Raw genomic sequence first — 19,005 nt, 5'->3', positions numbered from 1 at the left:
TACAATAAGCTATATTCAGCAGTGTATACCACAACATCAGTCATTTACCAAAGCAAGTTTCTGATACATTTTGTACAGAGAAACCTTGGCTGATTTTGCAGGCTGAAATTGCCCCACTGTTGGCTTGGGGAATGCTTGTGATCTCCAGAACTATTGCCCTCTGTGCACTCACATATGAGAGAAGCTGGGGCACAAAGACAACCTCTTATCCGAGGTGGGTAATGACACAGTAGCTATCATATACTCAGCTAAGAAAAATATGTGAGAGCAAGCGAGACATTTTTTTCTGCAGAGAAGTACTCTTAGATACTTTTTCTTCTTTCTGCCATTAAGTCACAGCTGACTTTTAAGGCAAAAGACGGTCGGCGGTAGTTCACCATTCCCTTCCACCACACCATTATTTATTTATTTATTTGTTTGTTTGTTTATTAAATTTTTTAACCGCCCACCCCCAAAGGGCTCTGGGCAGTGTACACCAGGCCAAACAATATTACACACAGTGGCCGAAAACAACATTACACATCATAAAATAACTTCAATTAAGCTAAAAACAGTTTACAGAATTCATAGAACCTAGCAGCATCAAAACAGTAAAACGGTACAACAAATTATAAGAGTATGGCATCTGGTCCCAAGGCCAAGCGGGGGCAGCAGTGTAGCTTAGGTGTTATATTGGGCGTGCCAATGATGAAGTGGCATGCAATACAGGGGCATCCCGGGGGGTGAGTTCGTGGCTGGCCTCACCAAAAGCCCAATGGAACAAAACCATTTTACAGGCTCTGCAGAATTCACTAAGATCCCGCAGGGCCCGCACATCTGATGGAAGGGTGTTCCACCAGGCAGGGGCCAGGGCCGTAAAAGCCCTGGCCCGGGTAGAGGCCAGTCGCATCATGGCGGGGCCAAGGACCACCAGTAAATTGGCCTCTGCCGACTGCAGAGAATATTATGCTGATATTCCTTGGAGGTTGCCCATCCAAATACTAGTCAGGGTCAGGGATTAGATGCTATAAAGTTGGCTATCTATAACATATTTAATATAACAACTAAGGTTAGAAAAACACTGTTTTATAGCAAAGGTATGTCTGCAACTGAAAAAGAATAGCATTCAGAGAAGCAGGCTGCTGAAGGAGGGGCTGTGGAGGGGAGACAGGTTAATTTCAGTATTTAATAATGGTGTGTCATAGGAGACCATCTCTTCTGTTACTTATTAGCATTAGAAAAAACACAAGGTCCATGTAAAAATGTTTTAAACTACGTGCCTTATCAGTGTATCTTTCTTGACTCAGAACAGAACAATCAGTCATTAGTCTGAAAGTGACAGGTCTATGTATGTTATTAAAAATGCAGTGAAACCTGTTACCCTGTCAGATCTCTCCCTTACTGAGTTAGACCCATTCATAAAACTATTTTGCTATATTCTTAGTTAAACATCTCCAATTTAACAAAACAAAGCAAAAGTACAAGAATGAAATTTATAAATTATTTTCCAGTGTTTCTTAAGATTTAGAGTACTGCATAAATCCTCAGAAAACTTCTGTAGACTTGTATATTACAGGAATAAATGCATAAACCATAGTTCCCCATGCCTTCATGAAGATTCATGTTTCCTGCATAAAGATGTCCTTTGATTTCCCGAATGTTTCTGCAGAATAAAAGTGTTTGTTCACTTGTAAGTGTCGGGATTGAAAAGGGGCTAGTCATTAGTGACAAGGAGATTTCTCTCTCCCCCCCCATCTCTCTCTCTCTCTCTCTCTCTCTCTCTCTCTCTCTCTTTCTCTCTCTCTCCCCTCCCCTGGCCTCCATACTCTTAAATGTTTGAAAGGTGCCACTGGCGTAATGCCCATTGGGCAAGGTGGGCAGCTGCCCAGGGCATCACCTTGTGGGGGGCATCAAAATGCTGGGTTCGTTTTTGGGTATTTTAGTGGTTTTCCATTTGTGGCTTGCAGGGGGCACAGTTTTTAGGCTAGATGCCCTGAAATTTTGGTGCCGATACATCCAAAAATGCGCCCCCTGCAGGAACATCCCAGAAATTTGCCCAAGAATCTTTGTTCTGCTTTGAGTTTTCTGCATTGCTGTCCATGGGGGTTGCAGGCTGGGGGGGGGGGGGGACATTTCTGAAGGCACAGTCTCAAAACTTTCAGGGGTCTCATCCTTAGAGACTGCCCCTGATGATACCCCCCTCAGGTTTTGGTGCAGTTTACGTTGGTTCTAGGGGCCAAAGTTATGGGACTCCTGCACAACTGTAGCCCCCATCTCCTATTAGCTCCCATTGGAAACAATGGAGGATAGGGGCACCCTTTTTGGGAGTCCATAACTTTGGACTCCCTGAACCAAACCTCACCAAACATGGGGGGGTAGCATAAGGACAGTCTCCTGATGATACGCTGAAATTTTGGTGCCAATAGCCTAAAAACTGCACCCCCTGCAGGCCAAAAATGGAAAACCACTAAAATACCCAAAAACGAACCCATCATTTTGATGCCCCCCACAAGGTGATGCCCTGGGCAGCTGCCCACCTTGCCCAATGGGCATTACGCCAGTGGTTTCTCCCTCTGTTTTTTTCACTGCAGCGGGGGGAGGGCGCCATTTCTCAGCGCCTGTGCACTGGTGGGGCGGGCCAGAGCAGTGAGGCGGGAAAACTGGCCCTGTTTCTGCTTCAGAAGAGTTTTTCACAGAGGTTGGAAGCCTCCAGAGCAACAAAGAGGCATTTCAAAAGGACCTCAACCTTTGCAGTTCAGGAAATTCATGGAGCAAAGCCATTACTGTGGGGCAGCTCCGGGGCAGAAACATGGCCGCCACGCTGCAGCACCAGGAGCTGTGCAAAACTCCTGATTGCATCGGGGCATTCCCTATGCCAACAGAGGGGCAATTTCGACCTGCAAAATCAGCCTAGGAAGACTTTAAACTGGGCATAAAGATGTAGCCCTTCCTTGACATTGCCTCCGGCTTCTGCTTTTCTAAGGTAAATTGTCTCTGAATATGAATACTCCATTTATCATTTTGTTTAATAATCTGTTACTGTGTCTAGTTCCTTAATCTAGTGGCAATTACTACACTCAAATTCTATAAACTAATTATACAATAAAATAAGTACATCCTTTTGTCAATCGTCTATTCTGTTTAACACTGACATAAAATCACTGGAAATTATCATCTGAAGACTTGTAGTCACAGGTAGGCCAACAAGACACACCTGTTATTCTTTTTCAGATTTGATAGGGTGTATATTTAATAAATATTATGCTAATACAATTTCTCTTATATGACAACAAACCAAATCACATCCAATTCATAACATTCTGAATTCTGGTGTATACAATATTGTTATGACACACAAATCATATTTCAGCTTTTGAACTGGCAAATCCACTAAGCAGCAAGATTTTTTTCCCCTGAGAGAGGCTCTAAGAAAAGGAAACAGGGAAAGTTGAGGATAGGAGAACAGATAAGGGTAGGTTGGCTGGTGAGTGGGAAGAAGAGAAGGAAGCAGAAAAAGGAGAATAAGACTATGGTGGCTGCAGGAAACAGAAAGAAGAAATATTGTGTAATGGGGGGAGTGACATAAGGTAAATGAGGTTCCCCCTGCAAATGTGTATGGGTCTCCTGTTTGTAACATTCTAAATGTTTAATTCAAGCATGGTGACATTACAGTTTACAGAAATGGCACCATAATCTTTCCTCTTGGAGGAATCCTACCCAATATTCTTGGCTAAACCCATTCCCAACGTAGGCAAGCACAAATTTACAGCAGAGCTACCTTTATATCTAATTTATAATTCTTCTTCCTCAGACAGCTGGAGAATTTCATCATTGTCTATGGTGTCAGTGAAAATTACCACATAATAGCTCAAAGCTGCCTTAATAGGCTGATCTAGCATGACTTCCTTGCAGCTTACTTAAAGAGGATTTTGTGATAAAGCAGTCTAATCTGTGCTCTTCCTCTAAAAAGTGTAATCTGTGCCATGGGAAGACTGATATTGTTGCTTTATGATGCCTTCAGCTCTCTTCCATTTGGAGGCTGTGGAGAGGGGCATGAATAGCTTCCTGAATTCCAGTCAATTGGGCCACCTGCTGAGACACCACTTGGAGGTTTCAGTCTCAATTTACCCATTTATAGTATTCTCAGCTGCCTCAGAACTTTCACTGCTGGAAGACTGAAAAATCTCACTTTTCTCAAGTCTCATGTTAAAAAGTTGTAGTCTTTTTTAAAAACCACTCACTAGATCTCTTTGATTTTACTGGGACACAGTGTTGTATATTGGTTAAAGCATTGGATTAGGATATGGTATAGTGTGTTAAATGTGTAGACTCTGATCCGGAGAACTAGTTTTGATTCCCTACTCCTGCACTTGAGTGGTGGACTCTTATCTGGTAAACTGGATTTGTTTTCCTGCTCCTTCCCATGTAGGTTGCTGGGGACCTTAAATTAGTCACAGTTCTCTAAGAACTGTCAGCCCCACGTACCTCAGAAGGAGACCATTAGAACATAAGAACATAAGAACAAGCCAGCTGGATCAGACCAAAGTCCATCTAGTCCAGCTCTCTGCTACTCGCAGTGGCCCACCAGGTGCCTTTGGGAGCTCACATGTAGGATGTGAACGCAATGGCCTTCTGCGGCTGTTGCTCCCGATCACCTGGTCTGTTAAGGCATTTGCAATCTCAGATCAAAGAGGATCAAGATTGGTAGCCATAAATCGACTTCTCCTCCATAAATCTGTCCAAGGTTTCCCTTTTTAAAGTGCTTGTTATCCAGGTTAGTGGCCATCACCACCTCCTGTGGCAGCATATTCCAAACACCAATCACACGTTGGGTGAAGAAGTGTTTCCTTTTTTGTTGAGAGAAGAAGGGAAGGAGGTTGTAAGCTGCTCTGAAACTCCATGCAGTTGAGAAAAGCAGGTTATAAATACAAACTCCTCTCCTCCTGGACTTGAATCCTCACTGTACCCTGGAAGCTTGCTGGTGTGACCTTGGGCTAGCCACTCTCTCTCAGCCTAACATACCTTTTTTAAAAAGGTTTATTGCTTTTACTTTTACACATTTAGCTTTCAACAACAAATAATAAGTGATTGGTTAACATAGGTAATGCATGAATTCTCCTGACCATAATATACAGATATTATATATATATATACATATACATATACATATACATATACATATACATATACATATACATATACATATACATATACATATATATATACACACACACACACACACACACACACACACACACACACACACACACACACACACACATATATATATATATATATATATATATATATATATATATATATAATCCTTTTCTTTTCCTCAGTTATTAATCCTTTTCTTTTCCTCAGTTATTAATATTGTATCCATTTCTGTTAAGTTCTTAAATTCCTCAGTTTCTTTTATCTTGATTATATTGTTGTTTTATCTGTTCATATGTGAACCAATGACAATTTTCTTTTTCTTTAAGTATCCCTTCCTCGTTTCTCCATAATATTAAGTCCTTATATGTTACCCAAGGTCAATTATGAGCTTTTTGTACATTTTGTGCACTCTCCATTCTTGACACTCATGATGGTATTTTTTCATAGAAGTTATATTTATATTTTCCCCAGATTTCTATTAGGGCTCTTCTTACTAAATGATTTTTAAATTGTAGTATTTTTCCTTTTGTATTAGGTCATAAACATTCGTGCCATCCTGATATTTTATTGAACCCTTCTAAATTGAGTATTTCCTCATTTTCTAATATAATCCATTATCTTATCCAAACTAATGCAGCTGCATCATGGTATATTTGTAGATTAGGTAAGGCAAATCCTTCTTTAGTTTCTATTAGTGAGGAGTATTTAATTCTATGTTTCTTATTGTTCTAGACAAACCTTCATAATTCTTTTATCCATTCTGCTATAGTGCCTTTTTGTGTTATAATTGGTACCGGTAAGTTTTGAAAAAGAAATAATATCTTTGGCAAAATCATAGTTTGTATTAGTTCTATTTTTTTCTGATATTGAGAAGGTAATCTTCCATTTGTTTAGATCCTTTTTTATGTCTGACCATATTTTTTGTTATTTTTTCTAATGTGATATCTAAATATTTAATTTTTTTACTATTTGAATACCTATCCTATCCGTTATTTCCTTATCCGCTTTTGTTCATATTGAATATAAGCAGTTTAGATTTATTCTTGTTTAGTCTGAAACCTGCATGTTCTCCATATTCCTCAATAGTTCTTAATAGGATTATTCCTAATAGGATTATCTATAAATAATACCAAATCATCAGCACATGCTTTACGTTTTATTCTTGTGTTCTGGATTCTTATACCTTCACATTTATTCCCGTTTCTCAATTTATTTAATAGCATCTGCAGGATTAGGTTGAAAATTAAAGGGGAGAGTGGGTAGCCTTGTCTTGTGCCTTTTTGAATATTGAATACCTTGGTTAGTGATTCGTTTATATTCATACAAGCTGTTTGTTCTTTGTATATGCTATTTATAACTGTTAAGAAGTTTCCTTTCAAGTCCATTTGTTTCTTTTATAAATATCCAACTGATATTATCAAATGCTTTTTCCGCGTCTATGAATGTCAAAATGTATTTTAAACTTGGGTTCCAATCTATGTATTTATTGTGTCTATTATTGTTCTGATATTGGTTGTGATTTGTCTATTCTTAATAAAACCTGTTTGGTCTTTCCCAATGTAGTAATGTATTATTTCTTGAATCGTATTGGCCCATATACTGGTAAATAATTTATAATCCGTGTTTATTATTGATATTGGTCTGAAATTTTCTACTGTTAAGTTGTTGTCTGTAATTTTTCAACAAGTGTTATAGTGTTTTTCCATGACTCTGGTATTTTTGCTATATTTAAGACATTATTGTATATACCTTTTAGTTTTAGTATTAATATTTCCTGGAATTTTTTATAATAATTGGACGTAAATCCATCCATTCCTGGTGCCTTGTTAGATTTTGCATTATTTATAGCATCTTGTATTTCCTCCATACTTATTGGTTAATTTAATTTTTCCATATGTGAGGCTGTTACTAACTGTTTTATAATACTTTGAATGTATTGTCATATTGATTCTTCATCCTGTTTCTCTTGGCTACATAATTTAGCATAGTAGTCATATATATTTGTTTGTATTTGCTGACTCGATGTTACCCATGTATTCCCTTCTTTTAATTTTGTAAGTATCTTTTTTCCATTTGCTGTTTTAGTTGGAGTGTGACCCATTTTCTGATTTTTTTTGTATTGTAAATTTTTTGTCTGATTCTTTTAAATCTTTCTATAGCTTCTATTTGCCATTCTTCATGGATCATGTCTAATTATTTTTATTCTGTTACTAATCTTTTTATTTTTAGGTTGACCCCTTTGTTCCTGCTGCAGTGAGGTAAGTTCTTTTGATAATTCCAGTTGCTTTTCCTGTGGCATTAAAGCCACATTGATATTATTATTAAGTAGCGCCAGATTTCCAGCATGATAGATCGGCGCAACACATTTATTCCTGCTATATTATCTTCACTTTGTTTTAAACGCAGTGAGCTGGGTAGAATAACCTTCCTTTCCTGAGGCGTTCACATCCAATTTCAGTGCCCTTCTTTGTCCCGCCATGGTACATACTCAAAATAATTTTATACCTTAATATATCTGGCAGATAAGTAGTAACAAGTCATTTAATTCTTTGCTATTTGCTATTCCTGTTTATTTCCCCTGTCTATTTACTCCATTCCCTCTGTTAACTGGTGAGAATATCCCAGGGGCCATTCTAATGCAGTGCAGTTTACTCACACAGTTCTTTCAAGGTTTGGCAATGTTGAGGTGCACCTTTAGCATCCAGTGGTTACCCTTCCAGACCCAATTTTTGGGGTTGCCTGGGAATTGGAGTAAAGTTTCTTCAGAAGTTACAGAGCTCTTGTTGAGTACTGCCACTATTTTGAATATCAAACTGGAAGTCCATTAGCCTAATATATCTGATAGAGTGCTTGTGAGGCCAAAACAAAAGAGGGGAATAATGAAAGCTACTTTGGGTTCCTATTAGGAAGAGAAGCTGTGTGTTAATAACTAAAAGATAAAATAATCCAAGGGGACAAGATATCTCACAGGAGAGTTTTCCAAAGAAAACCCAAGTATCTTGGTAGTGGAATCTAGAAAGGTTTGTTTGTTTAAGTATTTGTACCTGCTTTTCTCCCTTTGGGGATTGGGCGGTATATAAATTGAAGAAATAAATAAAATAAATAAATAAAAATAAAGGACCCACAGCAGCATACAACTGCCACACTAAAGAATATAATAAACAAATAAAGAATGAAGCAGCAGTACATCTAGGACTGATCCTGGTATCCTAAGATGATTGGTCTAAAGGCCTGGGGTGTGAGTCATGAGCTTTTTTGTAGTTCTTCATCAGTATGTGCAAAATAAATAGTGAATAACAATGTAGATGAACAAAAATTCATGTGCTCCCTGTATAGAATCAATTTTGGAAGTCTTCAGGTTAAGGCAAAATTAAGGATGAGAAGAATGCAGGACTGACAAACTTCTGGAGCAATAAAAATGAAACAGGAGATTTGCTTATCTCTAGTCCGGGAGAAAATGTTTCATTTTAATTAGTGAAATTTATGAGAGGCTGTTTGTGTGTTTGTTGGCTGTGTAGTATCCACAAAGAAAAGCAGCTACAATTCAGTTGCCGACCCATGATCTGATGGACAAAGGTTTGAAATGCATCATTTTATGATAGTATTAAAAAAACCCAGGAGCTTGTAAGTGTTGACTGGTCATGAGCTTGCAGTGTTGTGACATGCAGAATTTCAATGCACCTGCCACACACTGAGGCAGTTATATGCATATGCATCACCCTTGAGAAGGCAACAAATGAATGATGAGTTAAGTAAAGCATACCAAACAGAACTTATGTCGTATTTTATAAAATTAAGCATTTGACTAACTTTCAGTATACCCAGGGCAAACTGTGAGAACAGTGTATGAGGCTGTTGTGGCGACATTGTTGTGGCGATGCATCTTAGCTCTGTGACACAAACTTCTTGAGTATGAAGAGGGAATAGCAAGCAGAAGTGTTCCTCTTTGCATGAAATGGGAAAATATCTGAGATAGAATGATACAGTCTTACAATATTGTCCTTGTCTTGTAGGGTCTTGCATATTCTGCTTAACCCATTGACCTGACCTGTCCATGACATTGCTGGATTTCCACTAATTACCATGATGACTGAATATAGTATATGCATACACTGCCAAAATTGTGCTGTACAGTTCCTGGACTACATGTAGGATATTGGTTATATGTTTTGGGCTTTCATGCAATAGATGTTATACATGTATTGCCCTATTCAAGTTTTAGAGCCCCATCCTGGGGGGGGGGGATATACTGAATGAGCGGTACCCTCCCCAGGGCACTTACCAGAACGGTGAAACTGCTGGTGTGCAGCCGCTGCCACATTCCCCTGGCACTGGTACACTGTGCAGGATGGTCCAACAGCATCTTTGAGTCTCCTCCACCTCCGCTGGCATGGTGATGGCGGGCTAGGGGCATCCTTTCACCCTGTTGCTCTGGAAGGCTATGGCCCACACTTAAACCTGCCTTTCAGCTGGTTAAGTGCTGTGAAGCCCATTGGGGCTCCTCAGTGGCAGAGATGCTGCTGGGAAGCCTCTTTAGAGGTGGCGGTAGGCTCTGTGGCTGGGCACCCTACTTGTGGATGGGGCTGCTCATCTTCATGAGTGAACATCTAGGTGCGTCAAACCCCTTTTTCAACCATTACAATTGTGTCACTCAAAACAGCACATCAGGAAAGATCACTCACGATTATTCCAATAGATGAACTCGCCATTTTGTATACATAGAGAATGCTCACATTTTCCAGCTTTGGTCTTTTAGGATACATTTTTGTACACACACACACACACACACACACACACACACACACACACACACACACAAATCCTATAAAATATGTACATTGCCTTCTTCACACAAAATGGCAGCCACACATATTGGGAGGATTGTGGGTAACATGATCTCTCCATATGCATGGCTTGAGAACCACAACAGTAATGACTGAAAGGACTAAAGATAGGACACGTATGACCAGTGTGCATGGCAAGATGGTGCAATCTCACAGATTCCCATGTGAACTAATAAAATGGGGGACTAATGTCCTACGTAGGAAGGTAGAATTTATGGGACTCATTTGTCTTCAGTTCATGTAGGTCTTTACTTCATGACTCAGTTTACTTTGGTTGAAATTAGGTCTATGTATAATTTCCCCAATTTTAAATGTTTCTATTCTGGTTATGATCAGCAATTTTTTTATAGCTTGCCAATGAAGTCTAGGCCATTATGTCAAAGCTCGGCTTTTGTAATTATCATGTCTACCAAGCAAAAGTAGTTTGTCAGCATTTTTTATATAAAAAAATTGTTCAGTATGGAAGAAGATGATGCAGCAGATTAGTCGGATGTCAATTATAGAGAGCTCCAGTTAAGATTTCTAGAAGATAAAAACCCTTGGGAGTAGAACAATCCACACTGAAGTAAAAATGATAATCAGATACATCAGCTGCCTTCTAAATAAGTGAATTGTCAGAATCAAACGATAAAACTGCAGAATTAAGTAAAAGTTACTGGTTCCACTGCGGTTGAGGATACTGACCTATAGCAAAGAATTAAACTGTTGTTATTTATTCATTAAAATGACCTATTAGTTAGTATTTGCCTAAATGATAACAAAATCCATCCATGAAAGCAATTAAAAAGTGCATAGTTGGTATAGTGTTCATGGTGCTCTGATGTCTCAGGAATTAAAAAAAGAAATCATTGCAGACACCTTGGAATCTGAAGTGTTTTCTGTTCTTGACATTTGAAACATACATATTTTCTTAGCTTTCACCCTGCTATTCAACATCCTTTGACCTTTCTAAAGGGTAAAGTTGTGGTTATGTGAAAAAAATGGTTCTTCAGGCAGGAGCTTTTTACACTGTGCTACTCTAGTCAATTTCTTTTAGTGGCTATTTCCTTTATAGTTTGCAATGCTGGTTAGACATCTTGTGGAATCCTGTTTTAACTACATGACATTGTTCTCTTAATTTTGAAGCATTGCCTCAAACAAAAAAAATACAAGCATTCTGTTGGATCTAGTTTAATTTGAAAATTTCTACCAATTCCCTCTTCCCATTCATGTCATTCCACTGAGTCTTCTATTAACAGGAGCAGCAATTTGTGAAAATGAAATGGATTTCAGTGGGAGAAAGAAGGCAGTAAAGTTCCATTCTGCTGTTGGAAAAGTAAATCTGGATTATAGTACCAGGATACCAAGGTTTCTAAGAAGCTAGCAAGTCAACCCCTCACCCCACCCCGCAAGCAAATTAAGATAGCAAATTAAGATAGCTCCTGGACACATTGTGTAATCATACTGATTGTGTAATATTGGTAGCATCTTCAAGTTTGAGCTAGGCTGCAGAAGGGGAAAGATCCAGAGAAGAATGTTAATTGACCCATTCAGCTTCAAGTGGAGACCCACAAATGTCTTCAACAGTGCTAACAAACACACATGTGAAGAAGGATGTTCTTCTGAACAGGTGAAAATCTGTATTGCAATATTTGCCTGGGTCTCTGTTAACTGGCTGGATCTGCTTTTTGATGAGGTTGAGATACTTTGCCTTGTCTAAGAGGTGGACCATTCTTTTTTTTTAATTTAATTTATATACCATCCTCCCCCGGAGAGCTCAGGGTGGTGCACAACATAATAAAAAACAATAACATAATAATACAGTAAGTGGGCCTGAACATAATAACAATACCAATTTCACTAGCCCCACAAACCCCACAAATTCAATAATAATCAATAATACTATCATAACAAATTAATCAACTTATAACAGCATCAACAACATTAATATAACATTTCATAACAACAATGATATGATATGATAATTACATAACAACAATAGCATAACATTCCATAATAAGGGAACAATAATACAGTAACAATGACAATATAACATAACAATATCCTACCTACAAATACCACAGCAATCTAAGCCCACAATAAGCATCATTTCATAACAAATAAATCATATACCATCACCCAACTAAACAACCTCTTAATTAACTTGATATAGCATAAAAGAAAAACAGATGGTGACTTCCTAATAATGTCATAGTCCAGAGATGACCTAAACAGAAATGACCTAAACAACAACAATCCTACCTACACTACCAAAAACCAATTTAGTGAATACATATTACTCAGTCTAACCCCAATTCTCATTTTCACTAACTAAACTGTATTTTTGACGCCCTATAAAATCTTTTTTTTAAAAAAAATTATTGTATCATTTGAATTTTACAGTTTATAGTAATTTCCTTTTTCATACATTTTCAAACGATACTTTCCCCCCTTTTCTCCCTCCCCCCATTACTTCTTTGTCATAGTTTTGTCACACAAACAGCAGTAAGTTCATTCTCTGTTGCCTCTTCTCCCATATTTCTTCATTGACTCAAGCTTCTTTCATCCAGTCCATGTATATTATCCATATCTTCGAAATTTCATTCTGTTTATCTTGCCACGTCTTATTTTTGGTTAATATATCGAAAATATCAAGTGTCACTTGTTCCCAGATATATTCTAACCATTTCTGAAGTGTCCATTTTTTCTTTTCTTTCCAGCCCAAGGCTATTGTTGCATGTGCTGCTTTAATCATTATTTTATACAAATACCTATATTGTTTATCCACCCTTCTGTCTTCCATTACACCCATGAACATTAAGTCATTATTTCAATCAATATTCATCTTCACCAGTTTCTCGATATATAGCAATACAATTGTCCAAAAATTTTTTACTTCTGCACATTCTATCCACATATGGCTATAATATGCCTCTTGGTCTCCACAGTGCCAGCATTTAGAACTAAGTCCTTTTATCATATATGCTAGTTGTTTTGGTGTTCTATACCATTTTAATATCACTTTTTTTCTAACTCCATATATTTCTCAATCTTTATATTTTTCCAACTGTCTACTAACAGTATTACCAATGTCTAGAAATCCTTCCTTCTCCCATTTTTGTTTCAATGTTCTTATCATGAATTCCTTATCATCTACCATATATTTGTAAATATGCTCTAGAATTTTCCCTTTGCATTTTCCATATAGTTCCAGACATTTTGACATTATACATTCTCCTTTTATTCGTGAAACCTTTATCCTTTCCCAAATGCCTCTCAAAACCAACCAGTTCTCATTTCCTCCTATCTCTATAAAATTTTGTAATGTCATAATTTCTCCTCCTTTCCTAATCAAATTTGCCACAGTTTGAATTCCTTTTCTTTTCAATATTTTTATCACTTTTTTCCCTTCTTTGCCAACCACACTTCCCAAAGGGGCCACATCCAGGGTGCCAGGCATCCATTTACCTCTCCATTTTTCCCATATATCTAGCAAGACCTTTCTTGGTCCTATTGCTGTTTGATTTCCCTTCTTTAACTCTTTATTGAAAATACCATGTGCACCAACTCCTTCGTTTATTTCATTTTCAAACTTAACCTATTTTTCGACATTATCCTCGTTTATACTCATCAGACTCTTAATCTGGAATGCTTCATAATAGTCTGGCATTTTTGGAATCCCCCAACCTAGAGAATTTTTTGTCATATATATGATCTTATTCATGATTCTTGGTTTTTTATTATTAAAGACCCAAGCTTTCAGCTTTCTATCCCATTCCTCAAATTGTTTCTTGTTAATTTCCAGAGGAAGAGTTCGAAATAAATAAAACATTTTCGGCATTATACACATTTTTAATGCTTTGATTTTCCTGTAATTAATAAGGTCTTCTTATCCCATTCTTTTATTTGTTTTAATATTTTTTCCACCTTGCTTCATAATTATATTTAAACATCTTCTCCTTTCTATGTGTTATTGTAATACCCAAATATTTAATCTTCTTTTTTACTAATCCTCTCTCTAATTGTCTTTTTTCCACATTAACCCCCATTATTTCTGTTTTCTCCATGTTCACTTTTAATCCTGAATATTTCTGAAAGTCTTCTAGAATTATTTTTAATTCTTTCATTGTATCAGCCGGATTCATTGTTATTACTAAAATATTGTCTGCAAATAAGTTTAACCTTATTTCTTCTTGATTCACTTTATAACCTTTTATCCTTCCATTATTATTTACCCTACAAAATCTAAGAACCCTAATTTAACTACATCTACTTTGAAATAATTAAGAATAATGTCCAAGGTCCACAATTATTAGATTGGGACACTGAAGTCCAGTAAAACCGAAGCTGGAGAAGCTACATAGATACTAAAGAGAAAACAGAAGGAATAATTTTTCAACTGCTGATAAGAAAGGGGCCTAAAATTATCTTTGCAACCCCCACCGTGTTGCCTTTGAAGCTGAGGGTTATGCCAGTTCTGTAGCGGCAATGATTACCGCAAGCTTTAAGTGTGTTCAGTTTCCTCCACTATTAAAATGTTTAAACATGTTTTACTTCCAGAAAGGAAATAAATAGTCTGTGTTGTTTCAAATGTTTTATGGGTCTGTATAGGCTATTAATATCTCCACCACACTCCCAGAACAACTTTTCCATTATGTATATATTTTTCTTTTTAATACAACTTACTTGAGGTCCATTATGGGAATGAACATTTCAGCTTGTCCTCATGCTGGTGATATATTTCCATAATATCTTGTAGGAGTGACATGTGGCATTTTTTTAAAAGTCTAACTTTGAATTATAATGGCTATGGCTGTCTGGTAAAAGATAAACATTTTTTAGGTTTCATTTTTAAAGTTATATACTATACTGTATTTTTTTTAAAGTTTGGAAGGTAAGAAGAAAGTGGATTCCTCAATAGATGTAAATTTTATTTATCATATTAAACATTAAATCAGATGCTTCCAATTGCGTGCAAATGGTGTAGACCCTTCCCCGGCAAATAAACACATCAAACCAAAGCTTGGAAATAGATTGGGCCGTAGCCCAATTTATTAATTATCAAACATCAAACACTTAAGAAGCTGGGCAGACAAATGGATCGCAACATCATGCCGTCCCCAATCTCCATTGGGGCATTGGGCAGGAAGCCGGGAGCCACCAGGGTGGATACCCCCTGATGTCAACCCTTCCTACTGGCTTGCCTACTGGCCCGCCCCACCCCCACCTGCTGGGATGGTGGGCACCAGCTAAGCCTACCGGCTTGCTTACCGGCCCGCCCCACCCCCCGGCCCTTTGTTAAGGGCACAATCATGGAGAAGACGGGCCACCCGGCTCGGCTTCTCCCCCCAGATGTTGCGATTCCGTTACCAACCCACCGGGCTGTGACAAAGTACAGTTATGCAATAAACCATTACAACAAGTCAACTATTAACAACTGCAACTAGGGAGGGTGGGTGGGTCACGTCGCTCTTGAGCCTTGGCTCGCCAAGAAGGCTGAGACTCGGGGCATGGTGCTTTTATGTGTCTTGGTGCTCCTGCCTTTTTCAGCTCGGGCCAATCGTTGCAGCTCCCTGCAACTGCGCCCTATGAGCTGAACGTCCCCCTCTTTGCCTTGTGTCGCTCACCTCTGCCGCAATGGCTGCCACCGGTGACTCGATGGCTGCTATTTGTTGCAGCTAAAAGCAGTGCCTCACAGCTCAGTTTTAAACCCCAGAAACCAGTGCATCAGCAAAGCCAGTATGGCAGTGGCATAGCTAGTTAGTGTCTTATGATTTCTAAGCAGAGAAAAGGAATCTCAAAAAGACCCAGCTCCAAAGAACTTATAGTAAACCACAGTACCAGCAGCACCAGCAAAACTCACCAGACATGGTGCAGGTAAAGACATCCTCATGTCAGCCATATATTGAAGCAGTTAATCAATACACAACATTACTAGTGTGTTTCTCTAATATCACCCTGAACTCTATAAAGGTATAGACAAAGGAAACAAGCTACCTTCTGTTGTGGGAAGGATGATGGTGTTGGAAGTGAAGGAATTTACGCTATTTCCTCCCTCAACCCACAGAGGGGATTTTACTAGATAGCCAGTGGCTAGATAGAGACCCAGAGATTGACACCTTAACTGTATCTTGCTGGCTCTATCCATTTGATGTTACTCTTAGGGAACTTCCTTCCTTCCACCTTCTTCTCACACACTTCTCATCTTACTTCAACATGCCTAGAGCGAGGATGGGTGCCCTGTGCATCCGTCTCCATCCAACTAGAATAGATTAGATTAGTGAACCTATCTACCTACCTTTCTATCCAGAAAGGAGTTCGCTAATAAATACTCTTTTTATTAGATTAGAAACTACAAATGACTCCGACTTTTATTTGTGCCTAAGCTCACACACATGCTTCAGGGATCCGCTCACTCTGCTGTGCTAAAGCTTATGAAAGTACTCAGCTCATTGTGCAATGGTATAATCATGAAGGTGATTATCCAACAGATGGCATGCCCAATAGAAGCCCAATAACTACTAAGCTCCTACGAAGAATATGCCAGCATCCAGGGCTAAGTACTGTTCTGCACAAGCTCTGAGTACTGTTACAGGGATCTACACAATGTGCTATTTCATTTCAATGTGCAATTAAAATTATGAAAATGTTGTAGAAATTTGATCAGCTTCATTCTAGGGAACCAAATGGTAGCGTCATGCAACATAGTTCACTTTGATTCTGATCCCCCTATACCAGGGGTCCCCAACGTTATTGACTGTGTGGAATCTTTTGATTTTCAGACATCCCATGGCACAAAATGACTGCCATGAGATATGGATCCAAACACAAAATGACAAGAAACACAGAGTGGGTGATGTTAAAAAATACTTATTAAAAGAAAGATTGAAATGGATCTGGCGTCTAAAAACATTTACAAGAATAGGCTTTAATGAAGGTATTGATTTTTCATGATTTCTTTGAGTTAGAGTCTTTTACATTTTCAAGCCTTTGTATGAAAGCAGTCTAGCTGCAAGTAATTGCAATACACTCAACAGGCACAGATATCTAATCGCGCAGGGTTAAGTGCCTATGGATGTGAGTATAACAATTACTTTTATCCATCAATATATCTCAGAGAAAGAAGGTATGGTTATTTATTTAATAGTTACTCATATAGGGTTAAGTCCTAAGCAATCAAAAGAACCCTACTCAAAATGTGGCCTGAAGGGATTGCGATTTCTGTTGCAAATGAAGTTTACCTCCAGTTTGTTCATGAATTAATTGACCAGAGCTGGGGCTATGGCATGCCCCATGGAAATTCCCTGTATTAGACAGATAATGACTAGTTCAGACATGAGAGCCATTGAACCTCTTACACAACATATCACTGGTCATTATAAATGTGGTAATTGTGTTGCTTACCAAAATGCTATTACGGCCAGATGTTTCACTCACCCTCTTACAGGCTTTGAATGGCAAATTAGAAACTTCTCCAATTGTAATATTCAAGTCTGCATGTATGTTCCTTTATGTGAATGTAATTTTGCTTATTTAGGTATGACCCAGAGATTAGTGAAATTATGAATTTTAGAGCATATATCAGGCTTGAAGAATGAATGTTTAAGTTCTCCTTTAGTAGAGCATTTTCACGCACATAATCATAACCAGCAACAAACAGTTCTTCAAGTACATCAAAAGCAGGAAGCCAGCAAGGGAAGCGGTAGGCCCGTTAGATGACAAAGGAACAAAGGGTGTGCTAAAAGATGGCAGGGAGATTGCAGAGAAGCTGAATGAATTCTTTGCATCTGTCTTCACCCAAGAGGAGGTGAGGAACATTCCTGCACCTGAACCAAGCTTCTTAGGAGGCGAATCCGAGGAACTAGCGAAGATAGTGTGGTAGACAAAGGAAGAAGTTCTGGCAGCCATTATTGATAAACTAAATGTTACCAAATCCCCTGGCCCAGATTGCATTCACCCAGAAGAGTTCTGTAGCCAAGAGCTCCAAGCGATGAAATTGCTGATCTTCTCACTTTAATATGCAACTTATCCCTGAAATCAGGCTCCATCCCTGAAGACTGGAAGATGGCCAATGTCACACCAATCTTTAAGAAAGGATCTAGGGGGGACCCGGGAAATTACAGGCCAGTCACTTTGACATCTGTTCCTGAGTAAATTAGTGGTAGAATCTATCATTAAAGATAAAATTATAAAACATGTAGAAAAGCAAGACCTGCTGAGAAAGAGTCAGCATGGCTTTTGCAGAGGCACAAAATCCTGTCTTACAAACTTACTAGAGGTTCTTTGAGGGGGGTGCGGAAGCAGTAGCATGTGGACAGGGGTGAACCGGTTGGACATTGTCTACTTGGATTTCCAAAAGGCTTTTGACAAAGTTCCTCACCAGAGACTGTTGAGAAAAAACTCAAGCAAATGGAAGGAATAAGAGGGAAGATCCTCCTATGGATTAAAACTGGTTGAGAAGCAAGGAAAACAAAGAGTGGGTGTAAATGGGAAGTTCTCACAAACGGGAGAGATATGTAGGGAGTGAGGTGTTGTCCCCAAGGATCCGTTTTGGGACCAGTGCTCTTTAACCTATCTTACATAAATGACCTGGAAGATAATGAGATTGGAGTAGCGTGGTGGCCAAGTTTGCAGATGATACCAAAGTATGTAGGGGGGTGAGTAGGGAACCACAAAGCGGGATGCTGTAAAGAGTCTCCAAAGCGGACTCTTTTGGATAAATTAGGTGAGTGGGCTCCAGAAAATGGCTTAAAATGCAGTTCAATGTAGCAAAATGTAAAGTGATGCACACTTAGGGGCAAAAAATCCAAACTTCACAGCTACAACGCTTACAGCAGGGGTCAGTGCTATCAGGGGTCACAGACCAGGAAAGCGGATTTAAGAAGCGTCTTAGTTGATAGAAGTCTCCATGGGAATGTCAACTCAATGCATGGCAGCTGTTGAAAAAGCGCCAGCAAACTCTATGCTGCAGGGGATCATTAGAAAGGGAATCTCGATAATAAAACTGCAAAGATTACGGTCATGGCCCTTATATATAAAGCAG

The 19,005-nt window shown here is 38.6% G+C and overlaps 1 protein-coding gene across 1 annotated transcript in view; it reads left to right on the top strand.

The window, feature by feature from the left end:
• Window positions 1-7,373: 7,373 nt before the first annotated feature.
• The window catches only part of CADPS2 (calcium dependent secretion activator 2), a gene marked incomplete at its 5' end in the record, with an annotated part of 402,437 nt that continues 390,805 nt past the window's right edge, over window positions 7,374-19,005 (top strand). Inside the window, 1 exon segment of the mRNA XM_048501584.1 lies at window positions 7,374-7,397. Coding sequence (XP_048357541.1) covers window positions 7,374-7,397 — 24 coding nt within the window.

The sequence above is a fragment of the Sphaerodactylus townsendi genome, linkage group LG06 (assembly GCF_021028975.2).
Source record: "Sphaerodactylus townsendi isolate TG3544 linkage group LG06, MPM_Stown_v2.3, whole genome shotgun sequence".
In the NCBI taxonomy this organism is placed as follows: domain Eukaryota; kingdom Metazoa; phylum Chordata; class Lepidosauria; order Squamata; family Sphaerodactylidae; genus Sphaerodactylus; species Sphaerodactylus townsendi.
Note: the sequence above shows the minus strand (reverse complement) of the source record. Positions and strands in the feature narration are given on the sequence as shown.